This window comes from Cyprinus carpio, chromosome A4 (genome assembly GCF_018340385.1).
Source record: "Cyprinus carpio isolate SPL01 chromosome A4, ASM1834038v1, whole genome shotgun sequence".
NCBI classification, from domain to species: Eukaryota; Metazoa; Chordata; class Actinopteri; order Cypriniformes; family Cyprinidae; genus Cyprinus; species Cyprinus carpio.
Genome location: NC_056575.1, coordinates 32,521,879 through 32,539,241, shown reverse-complemented (window position 1 = coordinate 32,539,241; position 17,363 = coordinate 32,521,879). Strand labels below are relative to the sequence as shown.

The following is a 17,363-nucleotide window of genomic DNA, read 5'->3' as shown; positions in this document are numbered from 1 at the left end:
GTCAGATCAGCAGTCTTCCCCCCATGATTGTGTAGCCTAGTGAACCAAACTGAGAGAACATTTTGAAGGCTCAGGAAACCTTTGCAGGTGTTTTGAGTTGATTAGCTGATTGGCATGTCACCATATTCTAATTTGTTGAGATATGAGAGAATTGGTGGGTTTTTGTTAAATGTGAGCCAAAATCAGCACAATTAAAAGAACCAAAAACTTAAACTACTTCAGTCTGTGTGCATTGAATTTATTTAATACATGAGTTTCACAATTTGAGTTGAATTACTGAAATAAATGAACTTTTCAACAACATTCTAATTTATTGAGATGCACCTGTACATCGTCATGTTGTTGTTGTAATAGTAAAAAAAATCCTTTACCATTTCTTTACAGTTATTTTAAAAAGTCTTAAACTACCTATGAAATGCATTCTGCGTTATTTTTATTAATCAAGTCTGTTCTGTTGTAGTTTATCTTGCCATTTTTCCCCTTAGGGTTATGTACTATACCAGAATTTTTTTCCAAATTGATCAACATAAAAAAAAAAAGTTTAACAAGTTAAAAAATATGTAAAAAGATAAAACTTTATGACATTGTGAAAACATTACCAATTAGTCGTCCTTTGCTTAGTGTCACAATGTAAAGTGTTTGCTGGGTTTTGGGTCTCAGAGGTGATGGTGATTTCTTCAGTTGAAAATAATGAGGAACAATGTTTTTATGAAATGTAGTGGAGTAAAAGTTTCCCTCAAAAAAATATTGTTAAAAATAAAGATACTCTTTAATGTACTTAAATACAGTAATCAAGTAAAATACTGTTTTTGTCCACCACTGTTGTCATACTTGGCTTATTAAACTTTATGAGCATTTGGATCCAGCTATTCTTCCTGTCAGAGTTCTGCAATGTTTTTTTTTTGTACCTTTATCTTGGCTTATTAAACTTTATGAGCATTTGGATCCAGCTATTCTTCCTGTCAGAGTTCTGCAATGTTAGAATATCATACCCCCCCCCCCCCCTTTTTTTTAAGTGTCTTTGGTCCTGTAAATAAGGCAAAAAAATAGTAATGTTGGCCATTTCATGCTTTTTAATTATGTATGTGGCATCCACTTCAAATTCTTTATTTTGGTTTTAAATACACCTGTGGCCCTTTGTTACATTATGTAACCCCGGCCCGGCTATGTGCCTAAGGAACCCACTACCCCCTTCCTGGGATCAGGTGGTAACCTAACATGGCACATGGCAGTCCCATATGTGTATTTTTCCACTTTTCGGTTTCCCTAGAGTAAACCCTGTGTCTTCAGAATCTGATCATCAATTCATGAATCTGTTTTAGAGTCTTTCTTATAGAACTATAGTGATCTGGATCAGAATTATAAAAGAAAAAAACTTTAACTCTTCATTAATTACTCAGTCATTACCTCGTCACAATATAAGAACTTCATACAACATAAAACAATGGTAGTAATTGAACTTTTTTAATACAAGCACTAAAACATTTCCATTAAATCATAAAAGGAAATACTGCATCCTGCAAAAACACAAGATTTGCAGGAAAAAAACACCTCACAAAAATTGTGGGCTGAAACTGTGCAGAATATGGTGTCCGATTTAAACATTACTAAATTATTCAGCAGTTATTAAACTCAAGGAGTACAAACCGAACAAAATGATGTGTCTGGACAAAAGAACATTCGATGTGGGTACAAAAACTGGGGTGAGGAACCATGTGTGAGGGTTTGTAAATGTATAATAAATAAATATAAATTATAATATATAATAACAAAATATACCTTGCTTTCCCATTACACTGAAAATAAGCAGCTTTGAAAGAATTTTTGTATTGAACCAATCTCCTATTAGTCATGTATCTTCTTGTATGATCCAAATTTGTAGGACAGTTAACCAAACTTAAAATTTTGGAATGGGAGTGAATAGAGCACAAAGTGTAGTGCACATTGCACAGTAAGGACAAAAATACAATGTTAGTCAATAGGGACCAGAAATTATTTGGTTGCTGACATTATTCAAAATATCTACTTTTGTGATAAGCAGAAGAAAAATATTGGGAGATTTCCCAATTAAACTGTTTTGAAACATTTCACAATAAACAGGTGAACTGGTAGAAGGTGAGGGCATTATGATTGGTCAAATAAACAGGTATCCACCACAGTCCCAGTCTTTGCAAGCAATAACTGTCAAACTGTTCAAAAATAACACTTCTCAATTATAGATTAAAAAGAATCTACCATACATAATATTGTGAAAAGATTCAGGAAATCTGGAGAAATCTGTCTATAAAAGGTAAAAGCAGGAAACCTCTGTTGAATGTGTGCAACCTTTGAGCCATGAGATGTTACTGCATGAGAAACAACGTCTTCTCACCAGTGACTGTTCATGTGAAAGCTAAGGTTCAGTTCTGTTGTGAAGCTCTTTCTACACAGTTAGCAGGTGTGTGGCTTCTCTCTGGTGTGAATCCTCATGTGCCTGTTAAAGCTTCCATGCTGAGTGAAACTGATTCCACACTGACAGCATAAATAATTCTCCCCTCCATTAATCACCCTCATGTGCCTTTTTAGGGTTCCTTTTATTGAAAAACATTTTCCACACTGTTGACAGGTGAAAGGCTTCTCTCCTGTGTGAATCCTCATGTGGACTTTAAGAGGTCCATGTTCAATGAAACTTTTTCCACACTGTTGACAGGTGAAAGGCTTCTCCCCATCGTGAATCCTCTTGTGGACTTTAAGGTTTCCATACTGAGTGAAACTCTTTCCACACTGTTGGCAGGTGAAAGGCTTCTCTCCTGTGTGAATTCTTATATGGACATTAAGAGTCTGTCTGTGTGTAAAACTCCTTCCACAATAAGGGCAAGTGTAAGACTGCTCTCCAGTATGAATTCTCATGTGGCTTATAAGGTCTCCTATTCGAATGAAACTATTTCCACACAGTTTGCAGGTGTATGGCTTCACTCCAGTGTGAATTCTCATGTGCCTGGTTAGGCTTTCTTTTCGACTGAAACTATTTCCACACAGTTTGCAGATGTAAGGCCTCTCTCCAGTGTGAATCCTCATGTGGATTTTAAGGTTTCCACGTTGATCAAAACTCTGTCCACACTCTTGGCAGGTGAAATTATTTCTAGTTCCGGTCTTTTGAGCTCTTTTTTGTGAGGAAGTCTTTTCAGACTGTGAGCAACTAAATGATGTTTGTCCAGTTATGAAATCATGATTTTTATACTGATCTTTATCTTGTATTTCATTCAGTTCTTCACTTTCCTCTTTCAGCGGCATCATGTCTACGATAAAAAGAGGCAAATACAAGTTAACCCCTGTTTAAAAGCAACAGCAGAACAGAGAGCAACAATGGCCAAAATCTGCCATTAATGAAGACCTTGATTCTGGTGTGTTCAGTAGGATCAAAAATCTGCAGGGCTGTGGCCCTCCAGGAGTTTGACATTCCTGATCTAAAAAATTAAAAGCATATAGCTTCAACTATATAACTTGTGTAGGCACTTGTGTACAAGAATTAGTATGGTTTATATCTTATCCAACTGCAACCACTTTGTGTAAACGAAGAAACATCTAATCAAAAACAAGTATGGAGTGCAACAGGACTCAGTATTAGGTCCTCTGCTTTTCTTTTAGGTCCTCTGAGAGACATTATCATTAGATTTCACTATTATGCCACTGACACAGTTTTATTATTTCCTCACAACCTGAAAAAATGACGAAAGTTAACACAGTGTATTAAACATATCAATATGGGCTGGCTAGTAATTTTCTTGTGCTTAATTCTTTCTATGGAATTAAACAAACTAGATTTCTAAGCTTTTTTGTGTTCTGTCTGTTTTATTTTCATTTATTATACAATTAACAAAAGCATAAAAAACCTCTTACACTAGCTTGCTCTATCCTTTTTTTATTCTATGTTTTCTTTTTATTATATTATTTAAAAAACCCTTGCTTCGTCAAAAAAGCGTCTGCTAAATGACTAAATGTGAATGTAATGTAAAAATGTATGACACCTTCCAAAGTGCAGTGTTCCATTACAGCTGCTGGTTCCACATCTGGTTCTACAACTGATTATTTGTTATAATTATTGAACATAAATAATGGTCAAAGTCATTAATTTGCCACCGTATTGGCACTAAAATAAGTAAAATAAATAAAACCTAAATCCATAAATTAAATCTGTGATCTGTCCAATACAGTGCAATACAGTAAATTGTGTTTTTTATACAAGGTTCGGAGCTTCCGTGTTGATTTTAACACCACTATGGTAAAGCCTGCCCACAGAAACAAATCTGATTGGTCCATTTAGCACAAAATGAGACCCATTAGTGTCATGCAACATAATAATCTCTAGCATGACTCGCAGCACCCACACATCTCTCTCACAGACCCACGTTACACTTTTGTAACTGTTCTGTACAGGATCACATACACTTTCCATCCATAACTCACTGTGGAGTTTTTTTTTTTCTGACCAGCTTTCTGAGGACCACTGACTATCACTTGAGATAAGAAAATGACAGCTTTCAAGCAGTAGTGTAGTCCTAAAAAAGCGCTATACTATTACCCAGTTTTTCTCCTTCAGTTGTCCATGCACTCACTTCGCTTATCAACACCTTTCTTCACACTGGTACCTTTCCCACAACATTTAAACAGGCTCAGATAACACCACTGCTTAGGAAACCCACTCTAAACCCAGCACTTTTAGAAAATTACAGGCAGGTATTCCTATCCCTTCTTTGGATTCAATTGAGACTGGCCAGCTCTCAGTTGTTGAATCTATAATATTTGCTAGAGCAGCTTCCAAATCATCAGTTCTCATCTTGTTGGATCTGTCCACTGATTTTTACAGTATTTAGTATGAGATCCTCCTGTCAACATTCATGGCAAATGGCATTTTTAGGAACCACATTTCAATGTTTCATGCCTTACCTCCTCTCAGGTAGGTCCTTCAGGGTGTCTTGGAGGGGTAAGGTGTCTAAATCGCAACATCAAGCTACTGGGGTGCCTCAAGGCTCAGTGCTTGGACCTCTTATCTTCTCCATCTGTACATCATCACTAGGTTCTCTGATTCAGAAACATGGCTTTTCCATTCACTGCTATGCTAATGACACTCAACTCTACCTCTCATTCCAGCTTGATGTGACCATAGCTTCTTGCTGGATGAAGGACCATTACTTTCAGCTTAACCTCTGCAACTAATCTAGAATGCGGCAGTGAGAGTGGTCTTTAATGAGCCTAAGAGAGAGCACATTACAAGTCTGTTCATCACATCGTACTGGCTACCAATAGCCAGTCGCATGAAATTCAAGGCATTGATGTTTGCCTACAAAACAACCACTGGCTCCTCAGCCCATACCAAAACTCACTACTTCAGACTTACATGCCCACCAGAGGCTTGCATTTTGCAGGTGAACAGCACATTTAGAAATATTTTTTTTTTCATGTTATGGCTACACACTTGAGTATGCTTTTTCAGTTATTCCACTTATCCTTATATATCTGTTCTTTGTACCTGACAATGCTATAACATGAGAGTGTCTCCAAACCCTAACTCTACTGTATACCACGTTATTACTCTTCACCAGGGTAGCCAACGTTGGTCCTGGAGAGCCACAGTCCTGCAGAGTTTTGCTCCAACCTTATTAAAAGAACTCACCTGCCTGTAGTTTTCCAGTAACCCTTAGACCCTGATTAGCTGGTTCAGGTGTGTTTAATTAGGGTTGGAGCCGAACTCTGCAGGACTGTGGCTCTCCAGGACCAACGTTGGCCACCCCAGATCTATACCATTTCCTTGCAGCGAGAAAACGTCTCAGGTTACGAATGTAACCATGGTTCCCTGAGTAGGGAACGAGACACTGCGTCCTCTAGGGATCGCTATGGGGGAACACCTCGTCGTGACCCATGTCTGAAGCATACACTGAAAAAACACAGAGTTGGCCGGTGACAGCCTCTGACGTCACTACCGGCTGGACTATAAACAGGCACCGGGATAACACGTCATTCACTTCTTCGTCTGAAGCTTGCGTCCAAAGCATGGCAGGGAGCTAGAGGACGCAGTGTCTCTTTCCCTACTCAGGGAACCATGGTTAATTTCGTAACCTGAGACGTTCCCTTTCAAGGGAACTTCGAACTGCGTCCTCTAGGGGTCGCTATGGGGAACAGTATACCCACACACCCATGCTGAGGGGAGTGCAGGCCAGAATCATGGAAAACACTAAGTACCAACTCTACCATTTCCATGGGAGTTGCCCCTGGGACGTTTAGACGGCTGTCTGTGATAGTACCCCTTATGGCCAAAGGCCAAAGCTACATACCCAACTTAATTGTTAGGGCCTCGGCCCGGTGTAGAGCTGAAGGCTTGGAATCAGGAAAGATTCCTTTAAAGGTATACGGCTAGGAAACTAGCATTTTATACTAAGTCCTGCCTGTCACACAGGGGCTACCGCTTGCTTCCGCAAAAGCTTGCTGAAGGAGCTGTCTCAACAGATCTCCTGTAGCAACACCCTGTTTAGATATGTATCCGAGGATACATAGGTGGAGTGGTGCCCAAGATAAATGGGGCTTTTACCAACTCAAGCAAGGGCACGAAGCAACCGCGCGAAGCCCCTCACCATATAGGATTTTAGAAAGAACGCAGAATACAAGCGTGCGAACTTACCACAGTGTGGATTTCAGAAAGTGTGCAAAGACTTCACGTGCACACTTATCATATCATGGATTTTCAAATACTGTTCTAAGGATGGGCTCTCGTGGCACTCTGATAGACTAGCTCATAGATGGAATTGTGCATCTCAAAACAGTATGTTTGAGAGTCATCAACTCGATCTGTGAAAATAATGCTGGAGCGCTCTGGGGAAAAACAGTGAACTCAGTCTCATATGAGAGGAGAACTCCTGAATCCAGAGTAGTGCGCTCATAGGCGACCCTTCTTGGAAAAGGGGAGCGCTGCTAAACTACCACGAGATTCGCCCAAATAGCCCCTCATGTTGAGGGAAGCGATGCTTGAAGTGTATAAACGAATACACACTGCCTGAATTGAGCCCAAGGAACCAAGGTCTAATCATCTCAAGAAAGGGAACGAGGAGGAACGCGGAACCCTTACCCATACAGGATTTCAGAAAGTGTGCAGAGTCTTGCGTGCACACTTACCAATACGTGGATTTTTAGAAAGTGCGCAAAGTGTTCACGTGCACACTGACCACCATGTGGTTTTCAGAAAGTACACAGAACTTAGCGTGTGTACCTAAAGGTTCCTAAGCATCGCAGAGGCGCTGAACCGCACGGGAGAGGCAAGCTCAAATTTTACAAACCTCTAGCGAGGGGAGCATCACCTGAGGCAGCATATACAAGAAGACTTCTGTAACTGCCACCTTCACTTCCCGCTGGATGCGACAGAACCCAAGCGGCCAGGAGACCCCTCATGGTGACCTGGCTGGACATCCATGAAATTCCCTGCAGTGCTGTGCCAGGCCTGATGATCAAGGAGTCTCCCACAGAAACCTGTGATCTGGTCACCTAATACCAGAACATGAAGCCGGACGGCTGGTGCTGACGAGTGTTTAGTAAACACTGTAACTGAGCACTGCAAAGGAAACTCACAGAGTTTTATTAGTAGACACATAACCACCAACAATTTACACATAAGTATATACAGAAAGGGTTATTTTTATACTTCCACCCTCCTGCGCTGGAGCCCCGCGCTCAGGGGTGCCTCCTTTTAGTCCGGACCACCAGTAAGGTGGTTGCTATGAACATAGAACCAGCCAAAAACATTATAGGTCCAGCATAGGAGACTGTTATGCATTAGAGGTTTCCACCTAACCTCGATCAGGTGGATATCTGGTGGTTACAGGGGAATTAGCAAGGGGAGGATAAAAGCTGAAGTTAAAAATCCCTAAAGGGAACGAGTAGATACCTCAGTATCACTCTGACTCAGACGAGAACGCTGCCCCGTCTTGATCACATCCCTTAGGTTCTGCTTACCTCCTTGTGACCCACAATTCCTCTTACCCCTGCCCGCAGGTGGGGGAGGAGCGCGAGTCGTGACACTAGCCTTCTGTGCCCGTCTTTGATCCTCAGATCGAGACAGGCCAGGACCCCTATGTTGTTCGGGCTCAGACCTGGACCTTCGTGCAACGAAGGATCTGAAAGCAGCGGAGTGTGCCTTCGTCTCCCCGAACTTCTCGATCACCGTCTCAACGGAAATACCGAAAAGTTCAGAAGGCGAAACCTGAACATCGAGAAGAAAGCCTTTTTCTTTCTTCCCGATGTCTGCCAGGTTCATCCACAGATGTCTCTCCGCCACCACCATGGCCGCCATAGTCCTGCGCTTGGCAGAGGCAGCCTGCTTGGTAGCCCGGAGAGAGGCCTGTGGTGCGGCGCAGCTCAGCTACCTGATCAGGAAAAAGGCCGTCGCCTCTATCCAGGTCTCTTAGCAGATCAGGCTGATATGCTTGAAGCAGCACCATTGTGTGTAATAAAGCCACAGCCTGACCTGCTGCTGCGTATGCCTTGCCATTTAATATCGGATATATTTCTTACATATATTTCTTGAAGGGGCTTAGATGGCAAGGAGGGAGATTAAGAGAGGATGTCTCCCCTGCAGAATGAAAGCTCTTTCTACAGGGGGCATCCTCTCATAGCCGTTTTCGCGCATCGCCTCGAGAAGAAAACGGCCTCTTTCATTTCCTTTCGATCTCTATATGGAGATCAGGCAGAAATGGAAGGCTCACCTGAGCTGGAGGGCTATGGTCGAAAAGATAACGCTCATCGAGGCGTGATCCATAACTTCCAACAGCTCTACATACGCAGGGCAGGAGAATTGAGAAGGCTCAGCCTCAGCTTCTTCACCATCCTCAAATATCTCCTGCTTTTCCTGGGTAAAAACCCAGCAGAGCACTAACCTCAGTATCAGAAAGTGTTAAAGATATAACATCATCCTCCCGAGGCTCTCTCTCGTCCGCCACCATTATGAGCGCGAAAGGGAAAGTCCCTCTTTAAACCATTCAGACAGATCCACCTGAAATTCTCACGAGCTCATTCTCTTCCGTGCCTCAGCAGCGGCGGGTCCTGAACCGCGGGAAGCAGATGGCTGCCGTTTTTATTTTTATTTTTTCTCGGAAAGAGAGACGAACGAGAGCGGAGCTTTTTCCTTGAATGCACGCAGATTGCCTCCTCAAAGACATCGCGTGCGTGCTCTTTACCCAAACAAATGACGTAAAGATCGTGTGTGTCATCGGGTGTCAAACAACGCCGACACGGATGCACACATGGTCTAAACGCTTGCTAGTAGTCGCCATGATAGACAGAGAAAGAGCGCTCTTACCGGTTCTTTCAGATGCACACTTCAAACAAAACTGTCAGTTTTGAAGACGAAGAAGAGAATGACGTGTTTTCCCGGTGCCTGTTTTATAGTCACACCGGTAGTGACGTCAGAGGCTGTCGCCGGCCAACTCGTTGGTGTTTTTTTATTGTATGCTTTAGACACGGGTCACAACGAGGTGTTCCCCATAGCGACCCCTAGAGGACAGAGTTCAAGTTTACAGCATTTAAAACACCTAAAACACCAAACAGTATTAAAACTGAACACCAAGCAGTATTGAGTGCTCTCGCTGCAGTGGACTCAATCTATAATAAAACACAGGATAATATAATGGATGGATTTATTTGCAAAGCTGCCAAAGCTAAAAGCATGTTCAACTGCATTTCATCAGTAGCTTCTTGTGATACCTCCCTGAAATGAGTTTTCAAAAACATCACTCATTTCTGTAGAGCTGGAACATTCTTCAAAAACATCACTCATTTCTGTAGAGCTGGACATTTTAATCAGGATCAGATGAGTGAGTTCAGCTTTGAGAATGAAAACCAACCTGTGTGTGTGTCAGTATCTTCATGTTTGACTCTGAATGTTTCTTCAATCTTCACGTCTTCTCTCTCCTCTTTAATAAACTCCATCTTTATAACAGTGTGTGTCTCAGGTTCACACCGCAAGCTGCAGCAGAGTGGAAGCAGCGCGTTAGCAGCAGGTAGGCAGAGCGGAAGCAATCTCTGGATGCGTCTCAATCTGCTCCCTAGTTCAGTAGTCAGCACACTAGTAAGGGAGTCAGCCAGAGTGAGAGTTAATGCACTTAAATGGTCTCATTAGCTCAAACTAGCCACAAATTAATAAAGTATAACGAATTAAAGAGTTATAATATTTAGGTATGCATGATTTACAGTCTGTATTCATTGATTTGTAGATTCCACATTCATGAAAACATTTGCTATTGCTGTCATTCATTTTTACTCTACTCTGTTCTGAGCAGCAGGAGTCGTTTAGCGAGCGGAGATTCGAATCACTGAATCATTTCAAGAAGCATTTGATTCAACTGACTCGTAGTTTCGAAAAGCTCCGTTTCTCTCGACAGTGAACGAATTCATGTTTATAATCCACTGAATATTAAATAAACGTTAGATAAAGCATTACAATCCAACATTCAATAAAAAGCTATTTAACTTTACACTTACTGTAAAAACAGCCAAATAGACAGAACGGTTAATATCCATTTAAACCCTTTAAATGCTTAAAAGCACAAACCTTTCTTCATCAGTACCACATCAGCTGCAGGAGCGCTGCGCAGCCCTATGACGTCACACCACACAACCAGAATAAAAGTCCCATGTACACACTTCTTTCTAAAATCACAAACGTGCATAGAAAATCACACACAGATGAAATAAATAATAACATTAACACTAAGATTGTAATTTTATTATGGCAGGTCTGATGCATGTAGTCAAAATTAACCATGGTTTTATTATAATAAAAGTGTAGTAACCAAGGTTTTTTTTTTTTTTTTTTTTTTTTTTAGCAAATTGTATTTACACACTTCTGAGTAAGTTGAATTTTGATATTTTTTTTTTTTTTTTTACTGTAAATAAAAAAAAAGCTGACAGTGTTTCAAGTGTTTGCATTTACATTATTAATAAAAAGATGCGTCGTTATGAATCAAGATTAATTTTAAAGTGTTGGGGAAAGTTGCTTTTTACAGCTTAGAAAAAGGAGCATAATGGGTCCCCTTTAAATCTTGCTTAAAGATTGTGTCTGTGTTCACTAAATGAGCAATTAATCACTACATAGACAGCAACTCAATCATATTTTAACTTACTGTTACTTTAACTAAAATAATTTTTAATTAGTCTGAAACTATTATCCATACTTCTTTAACTGCTTCTCTATAATCTGACATATAATAGCTACATATTTCAGTAGCTATCTAGTATAAACGTTACATTTCATTATATTTTTTGCCCTTTAGACAGAATCTCACACAGTTTCTTCCTAAGTTTCAGCACACGACTGAATGAGATGTATTTAAATATGTATTTCAGCTATAATTCAACCCTAAACTCCCCTGTTTTTGTTCTAGCCTAAACAGGACTTTTATTCTGGTTTGCCGACAATTTAGAGTGCGTTCTGCATGAAACAGTCTACTAAAATGCATTTAGAATTATCACATAATTCAAGATATGGGGGGCAGTAAATGTATATATTTATATCATTTCATAATAGTTAATATCATACAAAGAGTGACGTTTTTTTTTTTCTCCAAAAGAAAGTCTATATCAACATCTGTAATCATGCTTAATGCAACGGTTCAGTAAACAATGAGTTAATATTAAGAGACTTACGTTTTAGACACCATATCGCCTGCTTTTGTTCTATTTCTCGGCAACAAAAATAAATTCCAAACACAGCGCTGTTTTGCGTCTCTGAGCAACATGACGCTGTTTCGTTCCGAATCAACCGTTTAAATGATTTGATTCAGTCACAATGACTCGCTTATTAACTGTGACTTGGCGCCACCTACTGGTGGGTTTAATTTCACATTTAAAGTAATCTTTTACTTTTTAAAAATAGTTTCAAACATCAGTTTTGAATGTTTCATGTTTAAAAATATCAAAACATTGTTAATGCATTTGTAACTGCAGGTTAAAATATTCCATGAGTTGCATTAAACAGTGTTTAAATGCATCTAAGTGCCACTTCTAATGTAGCTTCTATTTTCTCTGCATTACAAAGATACATTCTGTTGATACTGATTTCATTTGCTTGGTAACAGCCCATATGCAAGAACTTGACTCAAAAGAGGATGCACACTTTTAGAAAAAATGGCTTAATGGTAAAAATGTCCATAAAAAATGTCGTGTTGGGAAAGATTAATTTCTATCACTGCTGTGAACTGACCATCACACAGAATATAAAAAAAAAAAAAAAAGGAGTCAGCTGTCCATGGTGTCCTTAAGATATCAGCACTACACACTCAGCAAAATATCGTCTAATCATCATTATCGATAAAATCCCAGGAAATATAAAACATATCTATCCAGGAAATATATTTCTGCAGAAACCCTGTGTGTGGTGTGGGCAAGTATTATAGATTTTCTCTGTTTTGTTTTCTCTGCAGAACATGATTACGTCTTTCGAGACATGTGTCTCGTGTTGGTTCATGATTAAAATAGGAGCATATCTGATGAAATGGCAGAGCCATTTCAGGAGGAGCTTGGAGTTAAATTTTTTTTTTTGTCACGAATCTGCTCCCTGCTCTTCCGTCCGCTCACCAGCAGATGTCATCATTTCCTCCACAAGGACACTAACTGTTGCACTTCATCCCGGACTACATTTCCCATCATGCCTCTCACATAGGAACCATCACGGACACACCTGTTTCCTGTCAGGAGGCTATTTAGAAAAATAAAAGACAATTAAATCACCATTTTGCTACATTTATAACACAGTATTATGATGAAAATGCAATCTCAAGTGTCTGAAGTCTGAATGCATTTAGGAAAAATAGCTATTAAATTATCATTTTTGCTACAGTTTTTTTGCTTGGACATGTTAAACACCGTTTAAATCCATTTGGATTTTCAGTTTTAATTTTGCAACTTATTAAGTGTTAAAATGTTTTTAATTTGCCTATAAAAACTAGTGTAGAAAATGGCCAATGTAAATTATATAACTGATTTTCATTTTAAACTATATTTTGGATACATGCTTAAATGTAAATTAAAATACAGAACTACATTGCCAATTTAAGTAATGCATTGCCATTTTGCATATTTTAAATTGAACTTTGCTACGCATATGCTTCCATATTTATTTACCATTAGGATGTTCAACACTGACAAAAAAATAAGAAATGGGCTTCCAAAGTCCAAACCTGAGATTCCGCTGGTATTGAAGACCGATGAGAACCTTCTATCCCTCCGTGAGACGGAGAGTGAGGTCGAGGCCGTTGGGGGAGGGGGCTGCGAGAGGCTTGTGTGCCAGGTACCAAAAGAAAATAAAAACATTAAAAGCTTTGCTTGAGGATTCATCCAAATACAAGGACACTGACCATGTGTTGACGAAGGAGAGGAAGAAGTTCCAGTGGGCTTCCGAGCGCGAACACGATTCCTCCAAATATGGTAAGTCAAGTCACTTTTATTATTATAGCACATTTATTATTCAATTAAATGTTCATTGCAAACACCAACAGCACACCACAAACAAATCTATTCTTAACTCTCACAAGTTTTTATCTTTTGATAATGCTTCAAATGTCTTTCTAGTATATGAGGTTTTCCGTCTTGTAGAATTGTGTTTTTTGGTTTTTCTCCCGGTGTGTTTCTCCACAGAGAAAGTATTAAACATCTGGCTTGGTCGCATGTGCTCGGGTTCCCGGAGACATCAACTGGAGAACTGTAAGATGACGGTGGCCCATGTCCGGTCTTGGCTTGTGTTTATGAACCACCTCGGCATTCCTAAAAGGGACTTCAAGTTCCTGTGGGAGCATTAAAATAAGAAAGAGTGAGTCCAACCGGTTTTGTTAGAGACAAATGAACAGATGTGATGAGTCCCTGTGGCCATGCATCTGTATGGTGTGTTTCCCAACTTCTGCCACTAAAGTGCTTAAAGGTATTTTGTCCCAATTCTCCCTCTTCCTCTTTTTTCCAGGACTTTATTGAGTTGCAATCAGACAACGACTCTCTTTCTGGGCTCGAAACAAATTTTAACTCTCGCCTCACCACGTCTTGATATTGACAGCTGTGCCCCACGGTGAGCACCGGCCCTTTGTTTTTGATTACGCACATCAATGAGGGATGCTGTTGGTCAATGGTTCCATCACTGATGTGAATCGTCATTCCAGCATGTTCATCTTAATGCCGAAATCTGTCAGTTTAAAGACCTGTTCCCTGTCTTTCTTCTAACATTCTCCAGCCCCTGTAATATCTCTCTGTCTCTCTTTATCTCCTTCCTGGGATGTGGTTATCAATCTAGCGTTGGACTCTCAATCAGCTCTCTAGCCGCCGTTCTCCCCTTTAACACCAAAAAAAAAGTGTATTTGTATTTAATCTGATCACGTGTAATAAAAAGACATTTTAAGTTTAATTATAATGCCGCATATCCACGATTATCAGTGTTGGGAATTAACTAGTTATATTAAACTAAATTATGTAATTTAATTACAAAATAAATGTAACTGTAATCAGTTACAGTTACTCAGAAAAAAAATCTGTAACTAAATTTCAGTTTACTTATGAAAATGTTAACGATTACAAAGGGATATTTTTTCACACACACCCACATACAGATTTTATTGATATCTTTAATAATTTGTACTGACTGCTCTAAAATATGAGACACCAATGTTTCAGGAGATTAGTCCACAGAGTAGGACACATGCTTAGTCGATAACTGTTTTATTTCCCATTTGGGTTTATGTAAATGCTTTATTTTTTAAGATTTACTGTTTAATGCCAGTGCCAGATTTGATTTAAAAAACAGTATTGTATCTACTAAACTATTTTTTTTTTTTTTTTTTATGGTTTTAAATCTGTATTTAACTTTATAATGATGTCAGAGTAAGTCTGATTTTGTGGTGGCTGTGCTTTAAAATTAAATTATTATAATCTTAATTCAAGTGATGAAGGATTTTGAAAGTCTGACAGGAATCAGTGTTGAGTGCTACTGTAAGGTTAACCCTGCATGCTTTACATGTTTGAAAATAATAAACAGTTAAAAACATTACAAATTTAAAGAGCATTTACATTATCAAAGAATAAAACTGAAATCAGTATAGCACGAAGCACTCTAAAAAAAAAAAAGCTCCAGTTATAATAAGTAAAGCTCTCTGATGAAGGAATCTCTTATTTACATTGCTTGTACGTCTGCACTTTGTTGTTTCTGATGAGAGAATTCACCAAAGTGCAGAATTTAGTCAGCAAGCGCATGCACTGACCCAAAAATTTGGTTTATTAGCGATGTTAATATTTAGTAAATCCTCTTAAATGATAGAAATATTAAAGAAAAAAATATTTAACTGAAATCACAAAAAATATATATTGGTCAGGAAACCCATCTTACTCCTGTCCAGATACACACTTTTTCAGATTTCCCAAATCTGGATTATTAGTGCTCTATGGAGACCCTAAAGGGACATATTGATAGAAAAAAAAAAAAATGAGACAGAAAAAAAAACCCAATGTTTTGCATTCTAGTTTTTGCATTGCATTTACACAACAACTACTGACTGGTCCATCTCTGATGATTGTGCCAATGTAGTTTACAATCATTGATTAAAAAAAAAAAAAAAAAAAAAAAACTTTAAATGTAATATTTTGGTTTGATATTGACAGCTGTTTGGAAATTTGTGGATATGTTGTATTTTTTTTGGACCAGTTTTATTACATTTTTGTCCCTAAAATCAACCCTTCTGCTGGGATCAAAAGTATCCCAATCTTACTAAAACGTATTGAACAACACAAATTGAGGATTTAATCCAGATCAAAACCAGGATTGGATTTTGTAATCTAAACCAAATTCAGCATTTAAACAATCCATTTTCAAGATTTGATCCAATCCTATGGCCAAAATCCGATCAGATTACTTTTTAACAACAGACCCCAGGTCACATTTGGATTACAAATCCTGGTTCGTAAAGATTTATGCATACACATTGCCTCATAAAAATACCTCTGTGAACACACCTGTCAAATAAAAAACAGCAAAGGATAAATGTGTGTATTATTATGGGTGGGGGGGGGTATGCATTACATCTGAGTGACATGTTCAGTCTATTCTGCAATATTACTTACACTGCAAGTAGCACTCAATATATAATTCAATTTACACACATGAAACTAAAATTCAAGAATAAATTTTTTTCTTTATTGCTAAGCAGGTTTTATTCAAGGTTAGTCTGGTTGTGTTCCAAGATTACTCCTTCAACAAGCAGAAAGACAGACAAAGTTATTCTCTAATTTAATTCCATAAGTAGTAAATTTTAGTTATATCCACCCAAGAAAGAATTTAGTTTTGTATATACTGTTTCAATAACACTTTTTCTATAGCAATAAAACAATACATACAGAGAGTTATTTACAATTCAATTGTTTTTCCATCTTTTTCACCTAGCAGTTAGTTCTTATAAGTGTTGTGTTTATTTCAAATATCTTTGAATTGTTTCAAGACAAGGGAGTGCTTTCAAATCATATTTCAATGTCATTTTTGAAGTTTTTGATGATAAATGCAGGCTCTTTCATTCAGCAGGGTTACTGGGACCCCTCATGAGACCCACGGTGATCGCTGCCGAGTGGTGGAAGTCCAGAGATCTGCGCCTTCTACGTCTGTATCCATGGTCGCATGACTGAAGATGACAGACAAAAAAAAAAACCTTGTTTAATGTGTTTTCTTTTAGAGAGGCTGGTCATAAAAGATTCAGAATTTACTTAGAGACTCATTTGAGATCAGACCAATGCAGTTATAATTTACTGCCCAAACATTACCGTTGCACATCTGCCCACTCTGTACAAGGCAAAGATGAACCTCACAGTGCAGAAAGACGTGGTCAGAGATTCCTGGGAAGGTTAAAATCCTGAAGGAGAAGAGGCTCGTTGTATCAATACCATTCTGAAGAACTTCCACTGTGCCATCTTCAGGGTTCGGGCATCTAGGAGGAGAGAAGAAGGGTTTTAGAAAGGAAAGCAGTGAACGGAAAACTAGAACATGGAAAGTTTAAAATGTCTTGTTTATGATGTACTTTGTCAGCAGGGCCGTTTCTAGGCATAGGCTCACTAGGCACCAAGTATTTGTTGAAGAGCAAGCATATGGTACCACAATCTCCCTATTAGATGACCCCAATTTCTGAGATTACAACCAATTTTGATCATTTAACCATTTAAACATCAAGTCACTCACTCTCGTATAATTAGATTCCTGCGCAGATGTATAGTCAAATATCATTAACCGGTTGGGCCCCAGCAGTTGTCCAGAAACTGTTGCGATTTTGATTGCGATCCATAAGATTTCTCTTCCACATCAACCGCCACATACATCTGCTGGT

At 38.8% G+C, this 17,363-nt stretch overlaps 1 protein-coding gene and 1 long non-coding RNA gene across 2 annotated transcripts; both read right to left on the bottom strand.

Annotated features, from left to right (window-relative positions):
• Nucleotides 1-2,430: 2,430 nt before the first annotated feature.
• LOC109056667 (gastrula zinc finger protein XlCGF8.2DB-like) lies at nt 2,431-9,922 on the bottom strand. Its single transcript, XM_042746934.1, has 2 exons — nt 9,867-9,922; nt 2,431-3,278 (listed from the first exon to the last, which is right to left on the bottom strand). The coding sequence occupies exon 2, from the start codon at nt 3,274-3,276 to the stop codon at nt 2,431-2,433; it is 846 nt and encodes a 281-aa protein (XP_042602868.1). The 5' UTR covers nt 3,277-3,278; nt 9,867-9,922.
• A 6,281-nt stretch (nt 9,923-16,203) lies between these two features.
• LOC122140726 lies at nt 16,204-17,247 on the bottom strand. The gene is made up of 3 exons (XR_006157314.1): nt 17,219-17,247; nt 16,807-16,970; nt 16,204-16,667 (listed from the first exon to the last, which is right to left on the bottom strand). It is a non-coding gene; the product is annotated as an uncharacterized LOC122140726 (long non-coding RNA).
• Nucleotides 17,248-17,363: the final 116 nt, after the last annotated feature.